The following is a 24881-nucleotide window of genomic DNA, read 5'->3' as shown; positions in this document are numbered from 1 at the left end:
GTTTGCGACGGTCTAACACTGGAGTCTTTTTTTCAAAGTATCATTTATATGTATAGTGATAATATACATTGCACAGCATTTATTCTTTATAATTTCCTAAATTTAAATTATCAATTATGCAGACGATTCAATTTTATGTATTTAAGTTTTACGATTTAATTTTAAATAGTGATTAGGAACTAATATGATCAAATTAAGTATTTTTACAAACGTTTGTTTTGAATAAAAGTCAAAATCGTGTAAAAAGTACCAATTTTCAGTTAGATATGAAATGAAAATGAACAAAATAGGTCTGAAATAATAATCGAAAATGGTTACATATTATATTTTTTGATTATCTGTTGATTATCTGTGGTATTGGTGCTCAAGCTTATGACATTACATGTGTATTGTATTTTATGAGTTGCTTGTTTTAATATTTCCATGTAAATGACCTCAAATTTAATAAAATTAAGTCATGTTACAAACTTTTCAGTATCCATTTAACAAATGTATATTTGTTTTATTTTGAATTAGTTGGAAAATAGTACTAAATTATGGTTAGAAGTGGGTAAGTTTGAAGTATGCTGTTACATATCTGTTAAACTAAATACTTTAAAGTCTTTAACTTAAATATTTATTTAATTATATTTGCAGGAGAGATAGAGATCGTGACCGTAGGCGTTCGCATAGCCGATCGGCAACTCCAGATAGAAAGCGACGACGTTCTCGATCTAGAAGTAGAGACAGAAGTTCAAAATCTTCAAAAAGGAAGCGTAGTCGCAGTAGGGACCGTGACTCGAAGCGAGACCGTAGCAGAGACAGAGATAGAGATAGGGATCGCAAAAGGGAGTAAGTTATTATTTGAATATGCAGTAAAGGAAAAGTAGAGATACACATACATGTGCATAATACTACTTCCTATGTAAGATGACTATTTTTTGAGATTACTTTCTGTCTCTGGAATTGTAGTCCGAGTCAGAGTTGTGTTTTAAGATCCCTCATTGTGACCCCGTAATATTAATTGCATAACTATTATGTCTTAAAACATAAATGAATCGATAATAGATTTAAATGTTGATGTTTTTTTATATTTTTAGCGATAAAAGAGATGACAAAAGAAATGGCTCTAGTAGCAAATCTAGGAAAAAGTCACCAGATAGGGAAAAGGAGAGGGAGAGATCTAAATCAAAAGACAAAACCGTGAAATCTGAATCTTCCGATTATAATCCTGGAACTGTTGATAAGGTTGGATATTTTATTGTTGAATTTTTTAAATTGATGCCATAAAATGCTATTTAATTTGTGTATTATTTTTAAGTTAAAGATATAAAATAAGTGTGTTTTACAAACTAAGAAACATGTAAAGATTATTGTATATAACTTCCATTCACTATTCATGCTATTTATAAACAGAATGCTTTATACTTTTCAATAAGGTGATGCCACTTAATGTTTTATTGTCAATGATACTTTGAGAGACAAACAGGGCCGTATTTAGGGGAGGGCAACCGGGGCAACTGCCCTGGGGCCTCCACATGAGGGAGCCATGTCAGTTTTCAGCGAGTTAACAAATACCGAGATATAGTAATGTTACTAATACCATACCAAATTATAATAATGTCACTACTTAATATTTTAAAAGTTACCGATAAAAGTAAATAAATCATATCTGACTGATTGAAATAGAAAAATCTATTTAATTCATCATAATATGATTATTAGGGTATTCACGCTTCTGTTTGTCTAGGGCCCCCACTGCTTTGTGGCCCGGGGGCCTCCAGACCTTTAAATCCTACTCTGGAGACAAAATTTGTATAAGTCATTTTATTTCTAGGAAGAAGAACAGAGTCGTTTAGAAGCTGAAATGCAAAAAAGGCGTGATCGCATCGAACGCTGGAGGGCAGAACGTAAACGCAAGGAAATAGAATCTGCTAAAAAAGAGGTGCAGAAAGGAAGTATAGTCACTAATATTCAAGTGCCTGCAGCGAAGAAGTGGTCCCTAGAAGATGATTCGGGTGATGAAGGTAAGTAGGTATAGTAGGTAACAAATGTGTTTCATCTACTATATCAATAAATAAATAATCTTTATATTTAATAAATGCTCTTAATTTTCTTTAGAACAGATTAATTCTAAAAAAAAATCAAATAATTCTTGAATATGTTGATGTATTTTCATTATTGTTATTTGATTTAAATGAAATAAATAGAATTTAAAAAATAGTAGAGAAAATTATTCTGAAAAAAGTAAATTTTGAATTATAAAGTATGATTATTGAATGTATAAAGAAAATACTTTATTATTAATAGATGAAAAAATAGATAAAGTATTGTTTAACCAATCTATAACATAATGTTTAGTAAAATTGTAAAATCTATTTTCACAATTTAGATATAATAAATAATGACACTATGCATTGTCTTTAGGTGAAGATGGTGAATCTAAAGAGAAGCCTGTTGTGGAAGAGAAAAAGGAAGAAGATGAAATTGATCCATTAGATGCATATATGCAGGAAGTGCAACAGGTATTAGTCTAAACATGACCTAAACAACATAACATTAAAAAAAAAAAGTAAAGTAACAGCCTGTAAATTCCCACTGCTGGGTTAATGGCCTCCTCTCCCTTTGAGGAGAAGGTTTGGAACATATTCCACCACGCTGTTCCAATGCGGGTTGGTGGAATGCACATGTGGCAGAATTTTGATGAAATTAGACACATGCAGGTTTCCTCACGATGTTTTCCTTCACCGCTTGGACCCGCAATCATCGGTTAAGATGCACGCGTTCTAACCACTGGGCCATCTCGACTCTTAACATTAATAATCTCTTAAATTTAATTTACTATTTTGGCCAACATAATATGAGAGAGTTGCGTTTGGTCACGTGTAATGTACTTTCTTCGCCAGCGTTTATGAGTATTTAAGATGTGAAGGAGCCATAGGGAAATAAACATGCTATCATATTTAAAATATTATTATATATAAAATATTATAATTACTTTAATAAATGGTATATTTATCAATAAATGATGGAAAATATTTTGTTTGGAATTGCAGGAGGTACGCAAAGTAAATCAGATGGACCAATCTCGTGGTATAATAAGTGTACCAACAGCTGGAGGAACTGGTGTTATGATTTTAACTGGTACAGCTAAGAAAAAAGTGTCAGAACAAAAGAATAAAGGTAATATTGGTTCAATTTTCTTATATATGGTCTATTGATTTTACACAAAAACCATCATTATAATGTATTTATTTCAAATATGACCTGATATTTCTTATATCTAGCTAATTAACCAATTTTTGTGATACTTTTTAGTAAAATCTGCAATATAGAATGGTTAGCTTAGCATTCAAACAAACCCTTTAATATGATTATTCAAAGGTCTTTGGTTAAAAGCACATTTGAATTATGGATATTTAGATTATGAATAATAATACAGGATGTGATGAGTTTATGTTTACGTTTATTGTCACATTAATAAATAAAATAAAGTAGCTTTAAGCTTACGAACAAATTCAAGTTTGTCTGTACATCCTGAAATAAATGCATTCAACCACATAGGCCCCATGTTTGTAACATTATGTTATATTTATATATAGATTAAGTAATTACTGCATTTACTAATATATTTTTGTTTCATTTGTAGGTGAACTTATTGAGCAAAATCAAGATGGGCTGGAGTATTCATCGGAAGAAGAGACTGAGGACATCAAAGATGCTGCAGCAAATCTTGCATCTAAACAACGAAAAGAGCTTGCCAAAGTTGATCATTCTAGCTTGGATTATATGACATTTAGGAAAGCGTTTTATACAGAGGTAAGATGAAGTAAGATTAAATCAATAATTACTTAAATAAATAAATAATTTGCTCTCTTTTCCTTTATACAAATATAGAGAAGTAAAGGTCAAAACTATCTCTATAAAATAAGGACTACCCAGTTCAAACGTTTTATCCCAATTTTTTTAATATTATGCGTTAGTTTAATAAAAAACTATTTTCCAATATTTTCGTTATTTACATAAATAATGGTATGATAATATAATATACATACATAAGTAAGGCATGGTCTATAGATTCTAATTAGGTAATATTTTAGGTAAGTGAATTAGCAAGGATGACTCCGGAAGAAGTTGAGGCATACAGAACAGAACTTGAAGGGATTAGAGTGAAGGGCAAAGGGTGTCCAAAACCAATTAGAACATGGGCCCATTGTGGTATCAGTAAGAAAGAGATGGATATATTAAAGAAATTAGGCTTTGAAAAACCTACTCCGATTCAGGCACAGGCTATCCCTGCTATCATGTCTGGAAGGTAATATTATGTAATTATTAAACATAAATTATAGATCTTTATGTACTCAACATATCTTTAAAAATTTTATTATCTATACCATATGTAATATTATTTAATTACAGGGACTTAATTGGTATTGCAAAGACTGGCTCTGGTAAGACACTTGCGTTTATTTTACCAATGTTCCGTCACGTTCTTGACCAACCACCGCTGGAAGATACCGATGGACCAATATCTCTTATAATGACGCCTACCAGAGAGCTTTGTATGCAAATCGGAAAGGATATCAAGAAGTTTGCAAAGTCCTTAGGGTTACGAGTCGTTTGTGTATATGGGGGCACTGGAATATCAGAACAAGTAATTGTTTTTATTTACTCACTTATTAAAAAAAAATTTAAGTAATTCTATATTTAAATTAAAAACCACATAATATTGTATGAGTTAGTTTAACAAAGTTATTTTTGTTATTAATTGTTGAAAGATAACTCTTGATATTAATTATAACGTTCTTCTTTATTCAAATTAAGCAAAGAATTATTATTAAAATTAAGGTTATCACAATGTTCCCGGTTCCAGCATATTCTGTCGAGAGCGAGTTTAAATTCCCGCCAATCTTTTCTTTTTTTTATAATGTTGCCTACTTCAAAATCCGTAGCGACAACATCTTAGTAAAATGTGTCACGCTAAATGGAAAATTGCAACTTTTAAAGTTTTTTTTTTTGTAATAGATTGCGGAATTAAAGCGTGGCGCTGAAATGATAGTATGCACTCCGGGTCGTATGATCGACATGTTGGCCGCCAACTCCGGTCGCGTCACCAACCTGCGGAGAGTCACGTACATCGTGCTGGATGAGGCCGACAGGATGTTTGACATGGGCTTTGAACCACAGGTAAACACAACAAACCGAATTAATTATCATTTATTGTTTTAATAAATGTTTTTTTTTCTAATATAATAATTTTTTAAGAACTTGATAAATTTATACTTTGCTTCTTTTTTTTAGTTAAAACTGTTCTAATCTTTTGTTTTATTTAATTTTTAATTAAATTTGGCCATACTCATAATAAAATAAATATGAGAATATGATAAATATGAGACAACATCACATACATTACTCTGATCCCAATGTAAGTAGCGGAAGCACTTGTGTTATGGAAATCAGAAGTAAGGACGGTACCACAAACACCCAGACCCAAGACAACATAGAAAACTAATGGTAATCTACATCGACTCGGCCGGGAATCGAACCCGGGACCTCAGAGTGGCGTACCCATAAAAACCAGTGTACACACCACTCGACCATGGAGGTCGTCAAAATAATAAATTCTTAACTCTCCCAGTTACTTTTATTATTATCTATATCATCTTTTACACTATTCTCTTTTCATCATTCATTCATTCATCAATTAATTTACTTTGCTCTTCGTCACCCTTCATCATCCTCATCTGCTACAGGAATATTGACTGTTTTAATAAAACTAATTAAAATGTACAGGTGATGAAGATAATCGACAACGTGCGCCCCGACAGGCAGACGGTGATGTTTAGCGCGACCTTCCCGCGACAGATGGAGGCGCTCGCCAGGCGCATACTGCAGAAACCTATTGAAGTTCAGGTAATTAAAATTATAAGCAAATTTTGAAACACATTTCAATGTAATTGTATTAATTATACGCCTAAACCGCATTTTAAAATGACTCAACAACAACAGCCTGTAAATTCCTACTGCTGGGCTAAAGGCCTCCTCTCCCTTTGAGGAGAAGGTTTGGAACATATTCCACCACGCTGTTCCAATGCGGGTTGGTGGAATACACATGTGGCAGAATTTCTATGAAATTTGTCACATGCAGGTTTCCTCAAGATGTTTTCCTTCACCGCTGAGCACGAGATGAATTATAAAGACAAATTAAGACATTAACATTTTATATGTTTTTCTTGCCGTCTAAGTCCCATTGGTTTCTAGTCTTTAGATTATCGTATTACAAATTATAATTATATTAAATTAAATACTTGACTATCAATTCTATGAATATAATTCAAATGAATATGAAATAGTTGTGTTATATTAATTACATTAAAATGCTGATAATAATTTTCCTAAGAGCCATTAACTATTGTATGTATATATATGTTTTGTTGCAATGAAATAGTTTGAACTTTTATTTCTTGTAATTGTTTTATAAAATGACAGTTTTGATAAGATTTTAAATAACAATTACCTTAAGATACCATGCATTTTACATTTATTCACACCATAACAGAATCAAAACAAAAACTTGTAAAATGGACACAAAGTTCGACAAAATACAATATAATTTATAATGTGAGTGATATACATAAATAATAATTACTATATATATAATTAATTTTATCAAAGGTGGGTGGTCGCAGTGTTGTATGCAAAGAAGTAGAACAGCATGTGGCGATACTGGAAGACGAAGCGAAGTTTTTCAAACTGTTGGAGTTGCTGGGACTCTACAGTCAGATGGGCAGCATCATCGTGTTCGTGGACAAGCAAGAGAATGCCGACAGTCTACTGAAGGATCTGATGAAGGCGTCTTACTCTTGCATGAGCTTGCACGGAGGTGAGCTATACTGTTAACTTACATAGAAATATTGTTAGTGTTTACTGTTTAAATTAAACAATAATTCTAGATAATCCTGATAGTATGTCATGAGTACTTGATATATTTATATGGTCATATAATAGTTTTAAGGAGATGTTTTGTTAAATACAGCTCTCTCTTTTCGTTTTGATTGATTTGATATTTGAAAGAAGAGGATGCAAATGTTTGGCCAATACAATATTAATATCTCGTATAATGTCATCTCGTCTAAATTATTTCTGTTTAATAACCGCTATCTAGGTTGGTAGTAGGTAATGTATGTCAGTCAGGTGAATCATAATTACAGTTCAAATCACTTTCAGAATTGAATATAAACTAAGAAAGATAAATTTCATATTTAGTGAGCAATTTACAAGTAATTTACAATTGAAATGTAAACTTAATTAATTACGTAGATAACTTAATATCAATGATAATAAAAATCAAATTCCCATTATCTAAGTCTGTGATGAAATTAAAAAAAAAATACAGTCTAGAAAATATTCGTAGCTCTCTTCACTCACGAAGGCCCGCTATACAACGTAAAATAATATCTTTGTCCGGTTGGCATAACTAAAAGCCATTAAAATAAGAATATTTTATTTATTTGAACTAAGATTTGATTCGAGTGATTGAGTTAGTCTATCGTAAAATAGGAGAAAATCTTGCATTATCGTTGAAATTATGTTGAACTATCGGTTCAGAACTATCAGAGGGTCCTGATAGAAAGATATACAGAGAGAGAGAGAGAGAGAGAGAGAGAGAGAGAGAGAAAGAGAGAGAGAGGTTTTTCGAAACCTGTCTTTTTGAAATACTTATTAATTGACTAAAATGATATTAATATAATTTAGTTATAGTTCTTTCTGTGTAATTTGTTAATAGTTTTTTCAGGGTTGTAATGCTTTGTTTATACTTAATCTTGAAAGTGAATGTTCTGAAGATAATATTATACTGTAGTTGATATAGTTTACATATACCATGTGATAACATTCTCAAATAATAAATAAATGCGTGAACTCTTAAGTGTTTCGAATGGCGTTTACATAAATAAACGATAATAATAAACATACAGAAATTTTCCAATGTGAGTTTCTTGTTGTTTATTTGACGATGAATCATGGTGCGATAAATAACTAAGATTTAATTCTTGCTCTTTTTTTATTTATTCGAAATTGGAAGGCAGACTGGCAAATCAGCCACTCAATAGATTTTTTTTTATGGTATATGTTGACGGACGAGCATATGGGCCACCTGATGGTAAGTGGTCACCATTACCCATAGACAATGACGCTATAAGAAATATTAACTATTCCTTACATCGTCAATGTGCCACCAACCTTGGGAACTAAGATATTATGTCCCTTGTGCCTGTAGTTACACTGGCTCACTCACCCTTCAAACCGGAACACAACAATACTGAGTACAGTTGTTTGGCGGTAGAATAACTGATGAGTGGGTAGTACCTACCCAGACGGGCTTGCACAAAGCCCTGCCACTAAGTGACTATAATAACTAAGGTTGAAATGTAATTCTTGTTTTTTTGTTTTTTTATTTATTCGAAATTGGAAGGCATACTGGCAAATGAGCCACTTAATAGATAGCGGGCACTACTGCTCATAGATTATATTATATAATAAATATAATTGTAATATTATTTATTTAGCTAGGTAATTCGTCAATTCGTCATCCATGGTAACTAAGATGGTTTGTCCCTTGTTCTTGTAGTTACCCTAGCTTACTCAAACTTACAAAGCGGAACACAACAATACTAAGAAATGTTCCTTAGCGGTATAATATGTACTGACTTTGCACCAAAAACATTAAAAAAAAAACAAAAGATACAATGGGGTCACAAATTCAGTAGGCTATTTATATTTCACTAGGCTCTACCACAAAGTAAATTTCAATACGAATTGCGTTCAAGTTATAATTTGATATATAGATTTATTAAGGTAATAGTTTTTTTTTCAATATATTTGTATTGATATTTAATTATTTATCATTAGAAAATTAAATTTTTGTATTTTTATTTCAGCGTCTGTTCCTGTTAAACAGTCTTGAGGAAGTCGTTTAAAGGACTTTAATTTTATGACGAGTTTTTGCGTACTGTTATTTTGAATTTAAAAGTTAGATTCTATTTTTAAATTTTACAACGAATCATAGCTTTGTCTATGGCTTGTTGTTTATATCAGATCATACTAATATAAAATAATGATTGAAATTTTTAAATATTGATGGTCTGGAAGGAGTCTGTATCTAAATCATATATCACAGATTACAAAATTAAACGGTTTCGAATTTTGAATTAGAATCTCATTCGAATATAATATAGATACGCATCCAAATGCTATCATTAGTCGTTAGTCGGTATCAATTATCTATGATTTTGTTCGAATAGTCTCACAGTACGCCGAAACTCGCGACGTCAGTGCATATAAAGTGTCATATATATTAATGGTGGCCTGTTACAGGTATTGATCAATTCGACAGGGACTCGACGATCGTGGACTTCAAGTCGGGCAAGGTGAAGCTGTTGGTGGCCACGAGCGTGGCGGCGCGCGGGCTCGACGTCAAGCAGCTCGTGCTCGTCGTCAACTACGACTGCCCCAACCACTACGAGGACTACGTGCATCGGTGAGTGACCCCCCCCCCCAAGACTCCTGACTCCCCCCCCAAGACTCCTGACTGACGTTGACACTCATGGCCGTATTTAGGGAAGGGCAATCGGGGCAATTGCCCTGGGCCTCCACATTAGTGGGGGCCACAGTTTTCAGCAAGTTAACAAATATAAATATAATAATGTTATTATTTAATATTTTAAAAGTTACGGATACATTTAAATAAATCATAGCTTACTGATTGAAATAAAAAAAGTAATTAATTCATGATAATATAATTATTGGGTTGTTCACGCTTCTGCTTTGTGGCCCGGGGGCCTCAAGATCTTTAAATCCGGCTCTGCAGTGACACTTTGTCAAATCAAACCAAAATAAACTTTATTCAAGTAGGCTTTTACAAGCACTTTCGAATCGTCATTTTACAATTAAGTGAAGCTACCACCGGTTCGGAAAGTAGATTCTACCGAGAAGAACCAGCAAGTAACTCAGTAGTTACTATTTTTTTAAAATTTAACATCGCCGGGAGTGATTTGGTCACGCCCGTATGCCAGTCTATTTCCTAATAAAATTATTATATGCCTTGTGAGTTTAGGTTTCATAGTAAGCATGACGTAAGTTCACTTATTGATTTGTAATTATATAAGTAATTATATAATAAGTAACCAGGGGAGTTGGCTATGTAGGATTCATTATTTGTAAAATTGCAGTTTCAATATTCTTAAAATTGTTGAATGTCTGAATAATTTCTATGTAAATAACTTACGCACAGAATGTATAATCCTATGCGTACGTTAGATTTTTATATTATAGAGATTTTAATAGCAGATATACTATACGATATTTAATTAGTTATAAATGTATCGATATAATCTCCGTACAAACCACGCTATATTACCACGCTATCAACTATTACGTCAAGGTTGTCGGACCCTTAAAATGTCCGTCATAATAATTTAAAAAATATTATACGTAATAGAACTCGCTATTTGCATTTAATATGCTTAGATGCTGTCCTATTTTTCAAATAATTACACATCGATGTTGTCTTAAATTTTCGCCATTACACATCGAGCACTTTACAGCGTTGTCACGGTCTACCACGAACGCTGTAAAGTGCTCGAAACGTCGGGATGCCAAAAATAATTAATATACGCGATTCAAATCCGTTATAACTAGTTTTATTTCAATTACACATCGAATCAGTCTTTTTAATATTTGAAAATCATAAGTTAATTGGTAGTTGCGAAGTCAATAAATGAATCGCATAACACTTCAACGCTTTGAATAAAGTAAATTTCACCTGAACTCTTATCGTTTCGAGGGAAATCTGTCGATATCCATATATCGATACTTCCAACGGATTAGGTCGTATGGCAATATTTGTGATTTTTCAGGAGAGCGATTTTTAACTTTCATCTTTGCATTGCTCAGCCGCCAAACGCAGTTTGTGATTAATTTTGGTACACAGCAAAGATTGTATGTTAAGAGAGTATAATAAGGCCTATTTATTGAATTAAAAATTTGTATTTTAGTAAAAATCGGAAAAAAATAAAACCTTACGACTTTATTCGTCTTGTCCCAAAGTCTTAACTTCAATACGAAATAATGAATATAGTCGTAAGTTATAATTACAACGTATAATCCACAAACGTCGACCACGCATAAAGTCGCAACTTCTATGTCACAACGTTTTGCGTCGGACATTTGTAGCAATATTTTGTTCTTTTTACATTATACGACGTCGGAACTGAGGCATGGTTCACTTGTGCGCTCTCTAATAGTTCAACGCATATCGTCGCAAGCGAGGATACGACTTTATGCGCGGTACTTAAAATATTATAAAACTATTAGCGAGTTAAAATTAAAAAAAAATATGAAAATATGGTTTTCACGGATGTGTAGTATTTATATTTTAATACATTACAGTACCGAAATCTCATTTTTGCAAAAAACCATGTTACGACCTAATGCGTAGGTCTTGATATTAGTCACCAAACTATGCCACTCCTACGACCCGTGTGTGACAGGTGCGGGCGCACTGGGCGCGCGGGTAACAAGGGCTATGCGTGGACGTAATACATGTTACGATCGTAGGTTTCGATATTAGTCGCCAAACTATGCCTCTCCTACGACCCGTGTGTGACAGGTGCGGGCGCACTGGGCGCGCGGGTAACATGGGCTATGCGTGGACGTAATACATGTTACGATCGTAGGAGGTTTCGATATTAGTCGCCAAACTATGCCTCTCCTACGACCCGTGTGTGACAGGTGCGGGCGCACTGGGCGCGCGGGTAACATGGGCTATGCGTGGACGTAATACATGTTACGATCGTAGGAGGTTTCGATATTAGTCGCCAAACTATGCCTCTCCTACGACCCGTGTGTGACAGGTGCGGGCGCACTGGGCGCGCGGGTAACATGGGCTATGCGTGGACGTAATACATGTTACGATCGTAGGAGGTTTCGATATTAGTCGCCAAACTATGCCTCTCCTACGACCCGTGTGTGACAGGTGCGGGCGCACTGGGCGCGCGGGTAACATGGGCTATGCGTGGACGTAATACATGTTACGATCGTAGGAGGTTTCGATATTAGTCGCCAAACTATGCCTCTCCTACGACCCGTGTGTGACAGGTGCGGGCGCACTGGGCGCGCGGGTAACATGGGCTATGCGTGGACGTAATACATGTTACGATCGTAGGAGGTTTCGATATTAGTCGCCAAACTATGGCAATCCTACTTGTGTAACAGGTGCGGGCGCACGGGGCGCGCGGGCAACAAGGGCTACGCGTGGACGTTCCTGACGCCGGAGCAGGGCCGCTACGCCGGCGACGTGCTGCGCGCCTTCGAGCTGGCCGGCACCGCCGCGCCGCCCGAGCTGCGCCAGCTGTGGGACTCCTACAAGGACGCGCAGGAGAAGGAGGGCAAGAAGGTTCACACCGGCGGCGGCTTCAGCGGGAAGGGTACGGACAGCTGATACTAACACTAAACGAAGTTTTTATTTTATTTTTATGGTATAGGTTGGCGGACGAGCATATGGGCCACCTGATGGTAAGTGGTCACCATCACCCATAGACAATGACGCTGTGAGAAATATTAACTATTCCTTACATCGTCACTGCACCACTAACCTTGGGAACTAAGATGTTATGTCCCTTGTGCCTGTAGTTACACTGGCTCACTCACCCTTCAAACCGGAACACAACAATACTGACTACTGTTATTTGGCGGTAGAATAACTGATGAGTGGGTGGTACCTACCCAGACGGGCTCGCACAAAGCCCTACCACCAAGTAAGTTTGAATAAATAAATAAATGTAAATATGAGACAACATCACATACATTACTCTGATCCCAATGTAAGTAGTTGAAGCACTTGTGTTATGAAAATCAGAAGTAACGACGGTACCACAAACACCCAGACCTCAAGACAACATAGAAAACTAATGGTAATCTACATCGACTCGGCGGAGAATCGAACCCGGGACCTCAGAGTAGCGTACCCAAGAAAACCGGTGTACACACCACTCGAAGACCATGGAGGTCGTCATTGAATAAGCCTTTTTGTAAGGGTTAAAAATGGGTGTCTTCGCAAAGGAACGCTTTCGAAACTGATGTTCTTATACTTCGAGAGATATATAGCTTTACTTATAGGTTTAATATGGAATTCTTACATAGTTTTTAAATTTAATACTGTCAATTCAAGCATAAAACTACTATTTATGGATTTCAGTAGTAAATTTGTAGTTTGTTATAAAAATTTTAAGATTCAAGTGTCATGATATTGTCTTATGTGTATGTTTTTGTTCTAGGTTTCAAATTTGACGAATCGGAAGCCCAGGCCGCTACAGAGAGGAAGAAATATCAGAAAGCGGCACTCGGTCTTCAAGATTCTGACGATGAAGACGTGGAAGGCGATCTTGACCAGCAGATCGAAACGATGCTCGCTGCGAAGAAAATTATAAAGGAAATAAAGGTTTGCTGTTATAATGTACATGTAAACATTATAATATGTTTGTGATAAATACAGAGATAAGTATAGTACGACACAAATAAGATGTAGCATCGGAAAATGCAATGGAATGAAAATAAAACCGATTACTGCCGATTTACACAACCAATAGAAATATCTCCCTATCGCGCCATTCGACTCTATTGTTCGCTATAGATTCACGCGTCAGAGAAAGCAAGTGTATCTAAATCGACGCGTCAAATTGACGAATATATTTGGTCGTATGATATTACAAGTTATTACATTTGTGCAAAGATCATACTCGCATGCCAAATAAATTTTGGTAATTTGGGATAGCGTACTCAATTCGGATGTGATCGGTTTTACGAATTTTGCCGATGCGACATCTAAGTTGTGTCGTACTTATAATATTGCTAGTAAACATATTTGAGAAGACAAGTCAACATTTAATTAACATCATAAAACCGTGCGTTCTATATTTAAATTTTTAAATAAATATTTTTTTAAATATTCTTAAATATGAGACAACATCACATACATTACTCTGATCCCAATGTAAGTTGCTGAAGCACTTGTGTTATGGAAATCAGAAGTAACGAAGGTACCACAAACACCCAGACCCAAGACAACATAGAAAACTAATGGTAATCTACATCGACTCGGCCGGGAATCGAACCCGGGACCTCAGAGTGGCGTAACCATGAAAACCGGTGTACACACCACTCGACCACGGAGGTCGTCAAACTTTTTAAGTTGTTTATGTTTAAACTTGTTTTGTTCAACATACTATGTAATGAATGAGCTGCATTGGTGCAATACATCTCGTTCTCCGTTCGCTAACTATGGTATATTGCCAGCCGGGCGCGGGTCCGGCGGGCGCTCCGGCGGCGGCGGACGGCAAGCTGGAGCTGGCGCGGCGGCTGGCGTCGCGCATCAACCTGGCCAAGGGGCTGGGCGTGGAGCACAAGGGCGCCACGCAGCAGGCCGCCGAGGCCATCCTCAAGGGCGCGCCCTCCGCGCACACGCTCATCACCGTCAGTATCGCCTGCCCTTACCTCACTTACAAAGCTTTCATGACATTTCAATTGTGTGTGTGTGTGTGTGCGTGCGTGCGTGCGTGCGTGCGTGCGTGCGTGCTTGCGTGCGTGTGTGTGTGTGTGTGTGTGTGTGTGTAGAAATTACATCGGTACACATTCGTCTTATGCTCGGTCAATGAACTCACTTACAAGTTGTAAGACTTTATTGTTATTTAGTGTGTAATCTTTGTCGACATGGGTTGTCTAATATTCTGAAATATTTTTTTAGACTTCTATAGTAAGAATTATTTGCATCTATTTACTTCGCATTATGCCTCTTCTTTTGAGAGGGTTTGCAGCTAATTTCACAATGCTCTAATGCATGTTAGTAGATACACATGTGACCGAATATAATTTAAATTAGACACATGCCGGTTTCCACCAGACCTTTTTCCTTCACCACCGAGCACAAAACGAATGACAGACTCAAATTAAGCTCATGGATTATTGTTTTGCTAGGCCGCGTTTGAACCCGCAGTTTTAAGCAGGTTAAAGATAACGTGTATATTTAATATAAATACTTTATATAACAGATTGTGAAAACATTTGTTCATTAACGAGAAGAATTAGGTACATACCTCTTCACAGTTTAGTACTTCTTTTAATGCACTACAGTGCGATTATATTAACGTAACTTAGTCACTTGCTAAGTATTTTAGCGTTGCCATTATCAAATATAAAATAACATTATAATATAAAAACCAGTCAAGCGTGAGTCGCGATTAAAAAGCGAAGATATAGACTTTTTTGGTTAAAACAATGGACTGTCATTTTGTTAGTGTCAGTATTTGCAAGAACAGTATATTTGTCAATTTTTGGATACATACATATATCTATTATATGTACAACTCAAATAATAACTAATTTTTTATTATATTTTGAAGTTTTCACATAATAATACAACAGAACATTAATATTAATTTTATTTGTAACATTCGACATATCGATAAAATAACTCGTTCTTAAACAGAATTAATAATAATAATAATTATTATTATAAAATTAAATACAGTTAAAAATATTTAAAAAAAAAAAACAAATCAAATCGACACAAAGTAACTATATTAGTTACTTGTTTGTGTGAAGTGGTATCGTTTCAGAACGGTTCGTTTAGATCAAGTCAAGGGTATAACCCCGATCCTAATTTATAATAAACCCATAAGATTTCGAGACGATACATTCAGGACAGGTTCTATGTAAGGGTTTTGTCGCTCGAAGCCGAACCCTAAAAACACTTATTTCTTCACTCGATCTAGATATTTGTTAGATCAATTATATCCTTAAAAATCATATGACAAAAATTTTGCACACTAAAGAGTTTGTGTTTGATCGATAATATTTTCCATAAAAATAAGTCAAACACGTAACGTGCGCGAGTCACGAGTCCGGTCGGTCATATGACGCCTGTTTCCACGGGTTAGCATTGAAATCGTGAAAATTATTACAACGACTCGAATTAAACGTGCAAACATACAACGACTTGTGACCATACGGTTGCATTAACGTATTTATTATATAAATTAAATGTACAATGTATTGTCAAATATGCTTATTCACTTGTGATTTCAATAAAGTGATAATTCACTTTTATGAAAGACTCGTATCGGCTATTTTTATATATTTAGTTTTACTGTCCAGGTATTATGACACGCGGATTCAAGCTAATTTGAGGCGGGAGGGGGTCGGGCGTTAGGGGAAAAATTTTATAATGATCTGAATCTGCAGCTTTACCCGATCGAAATTTCTACCCCCGTTAGGGATAACCTTATGGTTCGATTTTTGTAAAATCCGTTCGTAGCGGTTTATACCTTATATTATACCCTTTTTTTACTCGCTGGAAAAACGCATGTCGCGCTTCACACACGTGATTGAAAGAGGGGGGGGGGGGTGTGGGACTCCCCGGAGCCCTGGACGCCAAGTGCACCCAAGTACGCCGGGTTTATCCACTAAAAAACCAGCGGTACCCTCTCCTTCTTTTGATGAACGCCACGGGATCGTTTACGCATGCTACCGTGATGCCCTTACGGACCTTATATTATACGTTACTTATACCCTATAAGTAACGTAGATTTCCGAATTTCAAGTTTGTAGGTGTTGTTATTATGTTTTTGATTGATTACCAATTGAAAACTTCTTTAGCATTGGTTGTAGTACTCTGGGTAGTACCACTTACTCATCAGATATTCTACTGCCAATAAGAAGTATTCAGTATTGTTGTGGTCCGGTCTTAAGGCTGAGTTGGTTGGTCAGTATATTTGTAGTCACAAGGGACATGCCTAACATCTTATTATCTTATCTTAGTTCAAATATTGATGGCTCATGGGCGATGTAAGGAATGGTTTATATTTTGCGGAGTCATTATCTTTGGGCGATGGCGACCACTTACCATCAGGTGGCCCATTTGATCGTCCGCCTATTCATATATTAAAAATATGTACATTTATAGTCCAAAACTTAATTTCGGCTATATTCTTTGTTATAATGTCAATTATCATATATTTTTATCAAGTCTTCGTTTACGATTACGATCAAACTAATATACGGCACACGTCACGTTCGAAATTTCTTTGTTGTACTATTTATTCACAAATTTTTTTTTTAAATTACATCTTTATTTTGAAAGCATACATATATTTTATTTGATCCGAATGAGGCTCCATGTCGGTCGCGAGGCCCTCTACCGGGAAAGAAATAAGATTTATGATTATAAAGATATATTTATGGAAATATCTCATACATTTCCTTGTGTGTTCATAAAACAAAGTCGCTTACCGCTGTCTGTCCCTATGTATGTTTAGATCTTTAAAATTAGATAGTATTCTACCTAATAGAGTTTGATAGAGTAATTTGAGAGGAAGGTTTTTTTTGTATATAATACAAAAACTATATAGTAAAGAAACAGTAAGATTATAAAGATATATTTATGGTAATATCTCATACATTTTCTCGTGAGTTTATTTTGTAATCGATCCTCGTTTTAGAGAGCTGAGATGGGCCAGTGGTTAGAACGCGTGCATCTTAACCGATGATTGCGGATTCAAACCCAGGCAAGCACCACTATATATATGTGCTTAATTGTGTTTATAATTCATCTCATGCTCGGCGGTGAAGGAAAACATCGTGAGGAAACCTGCATGTGTCTAATTTCATCGAAATTCCGCCACATGTGCATTCCACCAACCCGCATTGGAACAGCGTGGTGGAATACGTTCCGAACCCTCTCCTTAATGGAAGAGGACTTATCTCAGCAGTGGGAAATTTACAGGCTTTACTTTACTTAAAGTTACTTTACTTTACTTTACTTTTTACGTCTTCCGAAGGCTAAAACAGTAGCGGAACAACTGGCTGCGAAACTGAACACGCGTCTGAACTACCAGCCGCGTGACGAGAGCTCGTCGGAGCCGGCCGAGGAGGTGTTCCGCAAGTACGAGACCGAACTGGAGATCAACGACTTCCCGCAGCAGGCGCGCTGGCGGGTCACGAGCAAGGTAACCGAATATAGTCACGTGGTTTTGTATGAAATGTTATAGATTAGTTACTGAGTCCGTCCTTGGGGTCACGAGCAAGGTAACCGATTATAGTCACGTGGTTTTGTATGAAATATTATAGATTAGTTACTGAGTCCGTCCTTGGGGTCACGAGCAAGGTAACCGACTGTAGTCACGTGGTTTCTACTTAAATAGGTATATAAATTAGTTACTGAGTCCGTCCTTGGGGTCACGAGCAAGGTAACCGAATATAGTCACGTGGTTTTGTATGAAATGTTATAGATTAGTTACTGAGTCCGTCCTTGGGGTCACGAGCAAGGTAACCGATTATAGTCACGTGGTTTTGTATGAAATATTATAGATTAGTTACTGAGTCCGTCCTTGGGGTCACGAGCAAGGTAACCGACTGTAGTCACGTGGTTTCTACTTAAATAGGTATATAAATTAGTTACTGAGTCCGTCCTTGGGGTCACGAGCAAGGTAACCGAATATAGTCACGTGGTTTTCAATGAAATATTATAGATTAGTTACTGAGTCCGTCCTTGGGGTCACGAGCAAGGTAACCGAATATAGTCACGTGGTTTCTACTTAAATAGGTATATAAATTAGTTACTGAGTCCGTCCTTGGGGTCACGAGCAAGGTAACCGAATATAGTCACGTGGTTTCTACTTAAATAGGTATATAAATTAGTTACTGAGTCCGTCCTTGGGGTCACGAGCAAGGTAACCGAAAAAAGTGACGTGGTTTTGAATGAAATATTATAGATTAGTTACTGAGTCCGTCGTTTTAGACAAATGAAGAGAAGAAAGCATATAGGCTCACTTGGTGGTAGGCCTTTGTGCAAGCTCATCTGTATAGGTAGAACGATACAGGTGGTTTCTACTGAAATATATAAATTATTAGAGTCCTTACTTGTATACAAATGAAGAGAAGAAAGCATATAGTCTTACTTGGTGGTAAGTCTTAGGGCAAGCTCATCTGTATAGGTAGAACGATACAGCAGTATTTTTGTTTTTACGGTTCGAACGATGAGTGAACAGTGTAACTATAGACACAAGGGACATAACATCTTAGTTCTCATGGTTGGTGGCGCATTAGCGATGTAAGGATTTTTTTTTATGTTATAGATTGGCGAATGAGCATATGAGCCACCTGATGGTAAGTGGTCACCATCACCCATAGACAATGACGCTGTAAGAAATATTAACTATTCCTTACATGGTCAATGTGCCACCAACCTTGGGAACTAAGATGTTATGTCCCTTGTGCCTGTAGTTACACTGGCTGATGGTGGAATGGTAATATTTCTTAAGCAAGATTGTCTACGGTGGTGACTACTGACCATCAGATTGTCCATTTACTCGTCCGCTAATCTATACCCTAAAAAATATTATATGCGTTATTTTATGCTAGAAATAATTAACAGTTTTCCAAACTAATTCCGAATGTAAATTTTACCGATAAGAACTGGCAAGAATGTTGTTTGTTTTGGTGCACGCGTTATTTTGAACATATTAATTATTATCACTTCTAATTATGTGTTTACTTGGCATTGTAACCGTGGTAAAATAATTCCACTGGTAAATATTGGTAGGCTGCCTTACTGGTCGAAACTGGTTTTCGAGATAAATGAAAGGACTGATACCGTCGCTTTAAGAAATTATAATTTTGTTTTTATGACCACAGTAGCTGAGTTGTTTATTTGACACATTTTTACGATTTCTTAACTACTGACACGATTATAATGAAGTTGAATGAATTGCGCACACGTTGTCAGGGGTGGAAAGAATATCGGGACTTTAGGGTACTGAACAATGGCTCAGACACATAGTCAATGCCACTGGTGGTAACTAGTGATGCTATATAATAGTATGTGCGTTTCTGAATAAAGGGCTATCATTTTTTCTCGCTTGAAAATTTAAGTACGCTTTTCCACCACATGAAGTATAGGAAGGGGGGGGGGGCGGTGTGTTGTTATGAGTGAGTGAGTGTGTGTCCCTACACACTAGAGTATCCACTATAAAGCCAGCGGACTCGTCATTTCGGCATCGCTTTCGCATGTTACCGTGGGCTGTCTGCTTGTATGTACCCGATTAAATAAATTACCCTCCAGTTTTATAATACAAGTATAGATAGATTAAAACGTACTTATGCTGCTTACCCAAAATCGATGAAAACCTTTCAGTCGATTTAAAAGCAAACCAAACATACACAGTAATAGGGCGATGTAATCGTAACTGTGCCAATGTATGTTTTTAACAAACAATAATGATTTGTGTACATAATGACAATGTTACATAGAAAAAAGTGTTAATTAATCTTATATTCAAACAATCACGAGATAGACAAACTTGGAAGACAATATTGCGTAGTTTTTGTTTTAACGTAATCTAGAATATAAGGACGAGTTAAACACTTATAAATACGTTATAGATTTATTAGAATTGATAAAAACGTGTAGCTACACATAAGCCGTTAGACTTAAAATAAACTGCATCATCATTACATAGTATAAAACAAAGTCCCTTGCCGCTGTCTGTCCCTATGTATGCTTAGATCTTTAATTTAGATATGATTATGTAAGTGATTCGACAAACAGAGTAATTCGACAGGAAGGTTTTTGTATATAATACATTAAATATATAGTAAAGAAAAAGGAAAAAAAAATGTAGTATATTTAGTATCAGCGTTGCATCCATGCGAAGCTGTGGCGGGTCGCTAGTTCCTTATACAAACTCTGTTATGTTATAAGATAAAACCAAAAACAATCCTATTTGAACTACACATTAGACAAAACAATATTACATTGTAGAAAAGGGGCGCGATATAGCTTATTAAATTTTACTGCTTGTTCGTATTTCAGGGCTGATTAAGATATGATTTGAGAATCACACTAGGAAGGCGTGTTTCGATAAAGAAGTACGTAATTCATTACGTGCGTCGAAAGTATTTGCCGATCAATTGATAACGTTTGATCAATTAAAATAAGTTGCCATGTGAAATTTCCGTCGAAAACAGGCTCGTCTTTGACATAAGCGGTGACGTCACGCGCGGTTGCAGTAAACATTGTTCAAGATTGATAAGCAATCAGAGATCGTGTTTAGGATTTCCGTTCTGTGTACGCAGTCTATTTTGGTGATGTAGATAAACGTATGCGACTATTTTTGTGTATTTCTTCTTTACATTTATCTACAGTTTTATAGAACACGAGTATCGTCATGTCATCGAGATAGCTGATAAAATTATCGGTTAAAAATAAATTTGATACGTACTTTTTGGAGTTCTTAAGATGCGCTGAGAGTGTATTTCAGGGTCAGATTTTAGCGAAACGTTTTTGACGTTTATGTAAATCCCCTAAGTGCACTGATTTTGCATATACGATGTTTTTGATTGCATCGTATTTTTAATTATAAAATTTTACATCGATCTCATCGTTTTAAGAACTTGCGAATGTTACGTTACTTTGTTAGGGAACTGTTATGTGTTTTATTTGAGACATTTTTATGACTTGTAGAAGAGTTTTCCGATGTCACATAATATATTTGTAGAATACTATTATCCCTTTGAGGATTTCTTCACATGTAAACGTAGGACATGTATCTTGACAAAGTTTACGCAAAATTTTATCATATTTGGATGAGTAGTAGACGTAACCAACCATGACAAAAAACAAATGAAAAAAGTCTTAATTACATCATCATTATAGGTATCGTCGTCGTGGCGTGTACGTGGTAGAAATAACTAAGTCCACAATTTGAGATATCACTCGTATAATACGCACACAATAAACACAAAAACAAGAAAAGTCAAAAGGTTGTAGGCGAACATCATCATCAGCCCACTGCTGTCCACTGCTGAACATAGGCATCCCCCAGAGCGCGCCACTTTGCTTGGTCCTCTGCATCCCTCATCCAGCTTCTACCGGCGATTCTGCGAATGTCGTCGGATCAGCGGATCGGAGGTCTTCCTACATTACGCTTTCCAAGGCGCGGTCTCCACTCTAGGACTCGTCTGCTCCAGCGGCCATCGGTCCTACGAAAGATATAGCCAGCCTATATATATATTAATTACATACTGATGTAATTTAGTATATGCAACTATAAACGTAGTATGATTTAAAGATAAGGCCGATTACAAGCGAGTAGTTACATTTAATAATGTACTTAGAAGATATTTGTGCAGAATAAGTCTTATATCTTCAGTAATATCGTAAACAATACTGAAGTTTCTATTCCTAATGATTATATTAAGTGTTTTAATATGTACCGTTCGTACAATGTAAATTGTTTTGATAAGTTTACGAGTGACGTGAACGTCACACAATACACATCATGTTGGGCCCAGTTCGTTTGAAACAACACCGAGTGTTTTTAATGCTATCGCTTTGTTTGACTCGTCACCTTATTTACAGGCAATCACGAATCAGTTTATTGCATTTCACAAGTCCACAACCTCATTTCCTACGTTTATTATTAATTAGCCTGAGGTCACTCAACGTCGACGATAACCCTTGCAATATTTATGCATCTATGGACATTACATCGACTCAGTATATTTCCCATCTCGGAACCGTTCAGTCAAAATGTTACTTAAGTTAGCTCTCATTGGCGCGTTCATATTTTTCTGTGTGAAACTTATGAATAGACGAAGGTGCTTCTATTGTAATTAGTTCTGTATAAGGTAATGTTTAGTCATTTTCGGTTATATTGATTTCAATTCGCGATTTTAATATTCTAGGTCTATTTTCGTACGAATTCTTTAAAAATATATTTGAAAAAATTGTGTTTTTATTTATAGTTTATCTTCGGAACACTTGAATATGTTTGTTGTAATTTTGTTTTTCGTTTTGTCTTCCAGGAGGCGTTAGCGTTAATCAGTGAATATTCAGAAGCGGGTATCACGGTCCGCGGTACATATGTGCCGCCCGGGAAAGCACCACCGGAAGGCGAGAGAAAATTATACTTAGCCATCGAGAGTTCCCAGGAGTTAGCCGTCGCCAAAGCAAAGTCCGAAATCACGCGTCTCATTAAGGAGGAGCTACTCAAGCTCCAGACCTCAGCCCATCATATGATTAACAAAGCTAGATATAAGGTCCTCTAACGGATTGTATACAAATATAGTTTGACGTATCTTTCTAAAAATTGACTTTTTATTTAATCACATAATTAGTTTTTTAACTATAATGTGTATGAATGAGTAATAATATGTTTTTTACACTAAAATTACTCTTGTTTTTTTATAACCCTTCTAAGCTCACATAGTAAATTTGTTATGAATAACGAAGAAAAATAAACGTATAAATAGATTAGAGCTTACTATTTATATTGAGGTGATGCGTACTGATGATATCGAGTTCAAACTTAGGCAAGCACCACAGAATTTCGATATGCTTAATTTCTGTTTGTAATCTCGTGTTTTTCGATTAAGAAACATCGCGGGTCTGTATGTGTCTAATTTCAATGATATGCTGCCCCATGTATCCAACCAACCCGCATCGGTGGTGGAATTATCTTTAAACCACTTCCTCAAATAGTGATGAGCTAAGCAATGGGACATTACAGCCTTCGACTTGGCTTTTGAAACTTATATGATATCGAGCGAATTTAGCTGGATAGTAGTATGTTTATTATTAAGCAATTGCAGCCATTTGAAACTTCATTAAAGTGTATGTGAAATCAGTTCTATCGAAGATCAAGAAAGAAAGAGGTTCGTATTACCAACATTTAATAAATAATAAATAATAAATAAATAAATACATAAATATGAGACAACATCACATACATTACTCTGATCCCAATGTAAGTAGCTGAAGCACTTGTGTTATGGAAATCAGAAGTAACGACGGTACCACAAACACACAGACCCAAGACAACATAGAAAACTAATTGTAATCTACATCGACTCGGCCAGGAATCGAACCCGGGACCTCAGAGTGGCGTACCCATGAAAACCGGTGTACACACCACTCGACCATGGAGGTCGTCAGAGTTAAAATATTTAAGCAATAAAAGAGGCTGAAATCAATATCATTTCGCACAACGTTATGTTGTTTACATACATATTTATCTCAATGTTCTCCCAAGAATGATTGAGAAAAGGTGGGGGAAGTACCTGGTTAAACTGTTATTACGAAAGAAATCGGCGCGTGACAACTGTATTACGTAGCGTTATTAGATGAATTTTATCTCAAATATAATACAGTAACCGTTATCATTTTGAAAGGTCCTAAATCCACCTGTCTCGTACGTAAGAATTGATGATAAAGCTGTTTTAAACATTCGCATGAAGTAATATACTATTTTTAAATATTTCAAAAATGTAATATCACATACATCATAAAATAATTTATCTCCTACAATTCAAGACACGCACATTCCCATGTAAAGAAAGATAAGCTTATTAACAAGTGGGTGTATTGTGATGCGTTTTAGTAATGACTAGATAACTACAATTGCACTTTGGTCTATATATAGATTAAAAATATACACAGATAGGAGGTTAAAGAACGGCATTAATCGGTCAGGAAGGCTTTTTTGGAACGAGATGGCCCAGTAGTTACAACGCATGCATCTTAACCGATGATTGCGGGTTCGAACCCAGGCAAGCACCGCTGTTTCGTGTGCTCAATTTCTCTTTATAATTCATCTCGTGCTCAGCGGTGAAGGAAAACATCGTGAGGAAACCTGCATGTGACAAATTTCATAGAAATTCTGCCACATGTGTATTCCACCAACCCGCATTGGAACAGCGTGGTGGAATATGTTCTATTCCACCAACCCGCATTGGAACAGCGTGGTGGAATATGTTCCAAACCTTCTCCTCAAAGGGAGAGGAGGGCTTTA

At 36.0% G+C, this 24881-nt stretch overlaps 1 protein-coding gene across 1 annotated transcript; it reads left to right on the top strand.

Annotated features, from left to right (window-relative positions):
* The first annotated feature begins 357 nt into the window (after nucleotides 1–357).
* LOC124536706 (probable ATP-dependent RNA helicase DDX46) lies at nucleotides 358–23180 on the top strand. Its single transcript, XM_047113272.1, has 18 exons — nucleotides 358–550; nucleotides 637–831; nucleotides 1080–1227; nucleotides 1817–2006; nucleotides 2407–2504; nucleotides 3036–3162; nucleotides 3629–3798; nucleotides 4080–4294; nucleotides 4399–4633; nucleotides 5005–5166; nucleotides 5773–5892; nucleotides 6655–6862; nucleotides 9355–9517; nucleotides 12253–12464; nucleotides 13314–13477; nucleotides 14332–14508; nucleotides 17871–18038; nucleotides 22897–23180. The coding sequence occupies exons 1-18, from the start codon at nucleotides 537–539 to the stop codon at nucleotides 23137–23139; spliced, it is 3009 nt and encodes a 1002-aa protein (XP_046969228.1). The 5' UTR covers nucleotides 358–536; the 3' UTR covers nucleotides 23140–23180.
* Nucleotides 23181–24881: the final 1701 nt, after the last annotated feature.

This window comes from Vanessa cardui, chromosome 17 (assembly GCF_905220365.1).
Source record: "Vanessa cardui chromosome 17, ilVanCard2.1, whole genome shotgun sequence".
Classification (NCBI taxonomy): domain Eukaryota; kingdom Metazoa; phylum Arthropoda; class Insecta; order Lepidoptera; family Nymphalidae; genus Vanessa; species Vanessa cardui.
The sequence above is the reverse complement of the archived record's forward strand: the minus strand, read 5'-3'. Positions and strand labels throughout refer to the sequence as shown.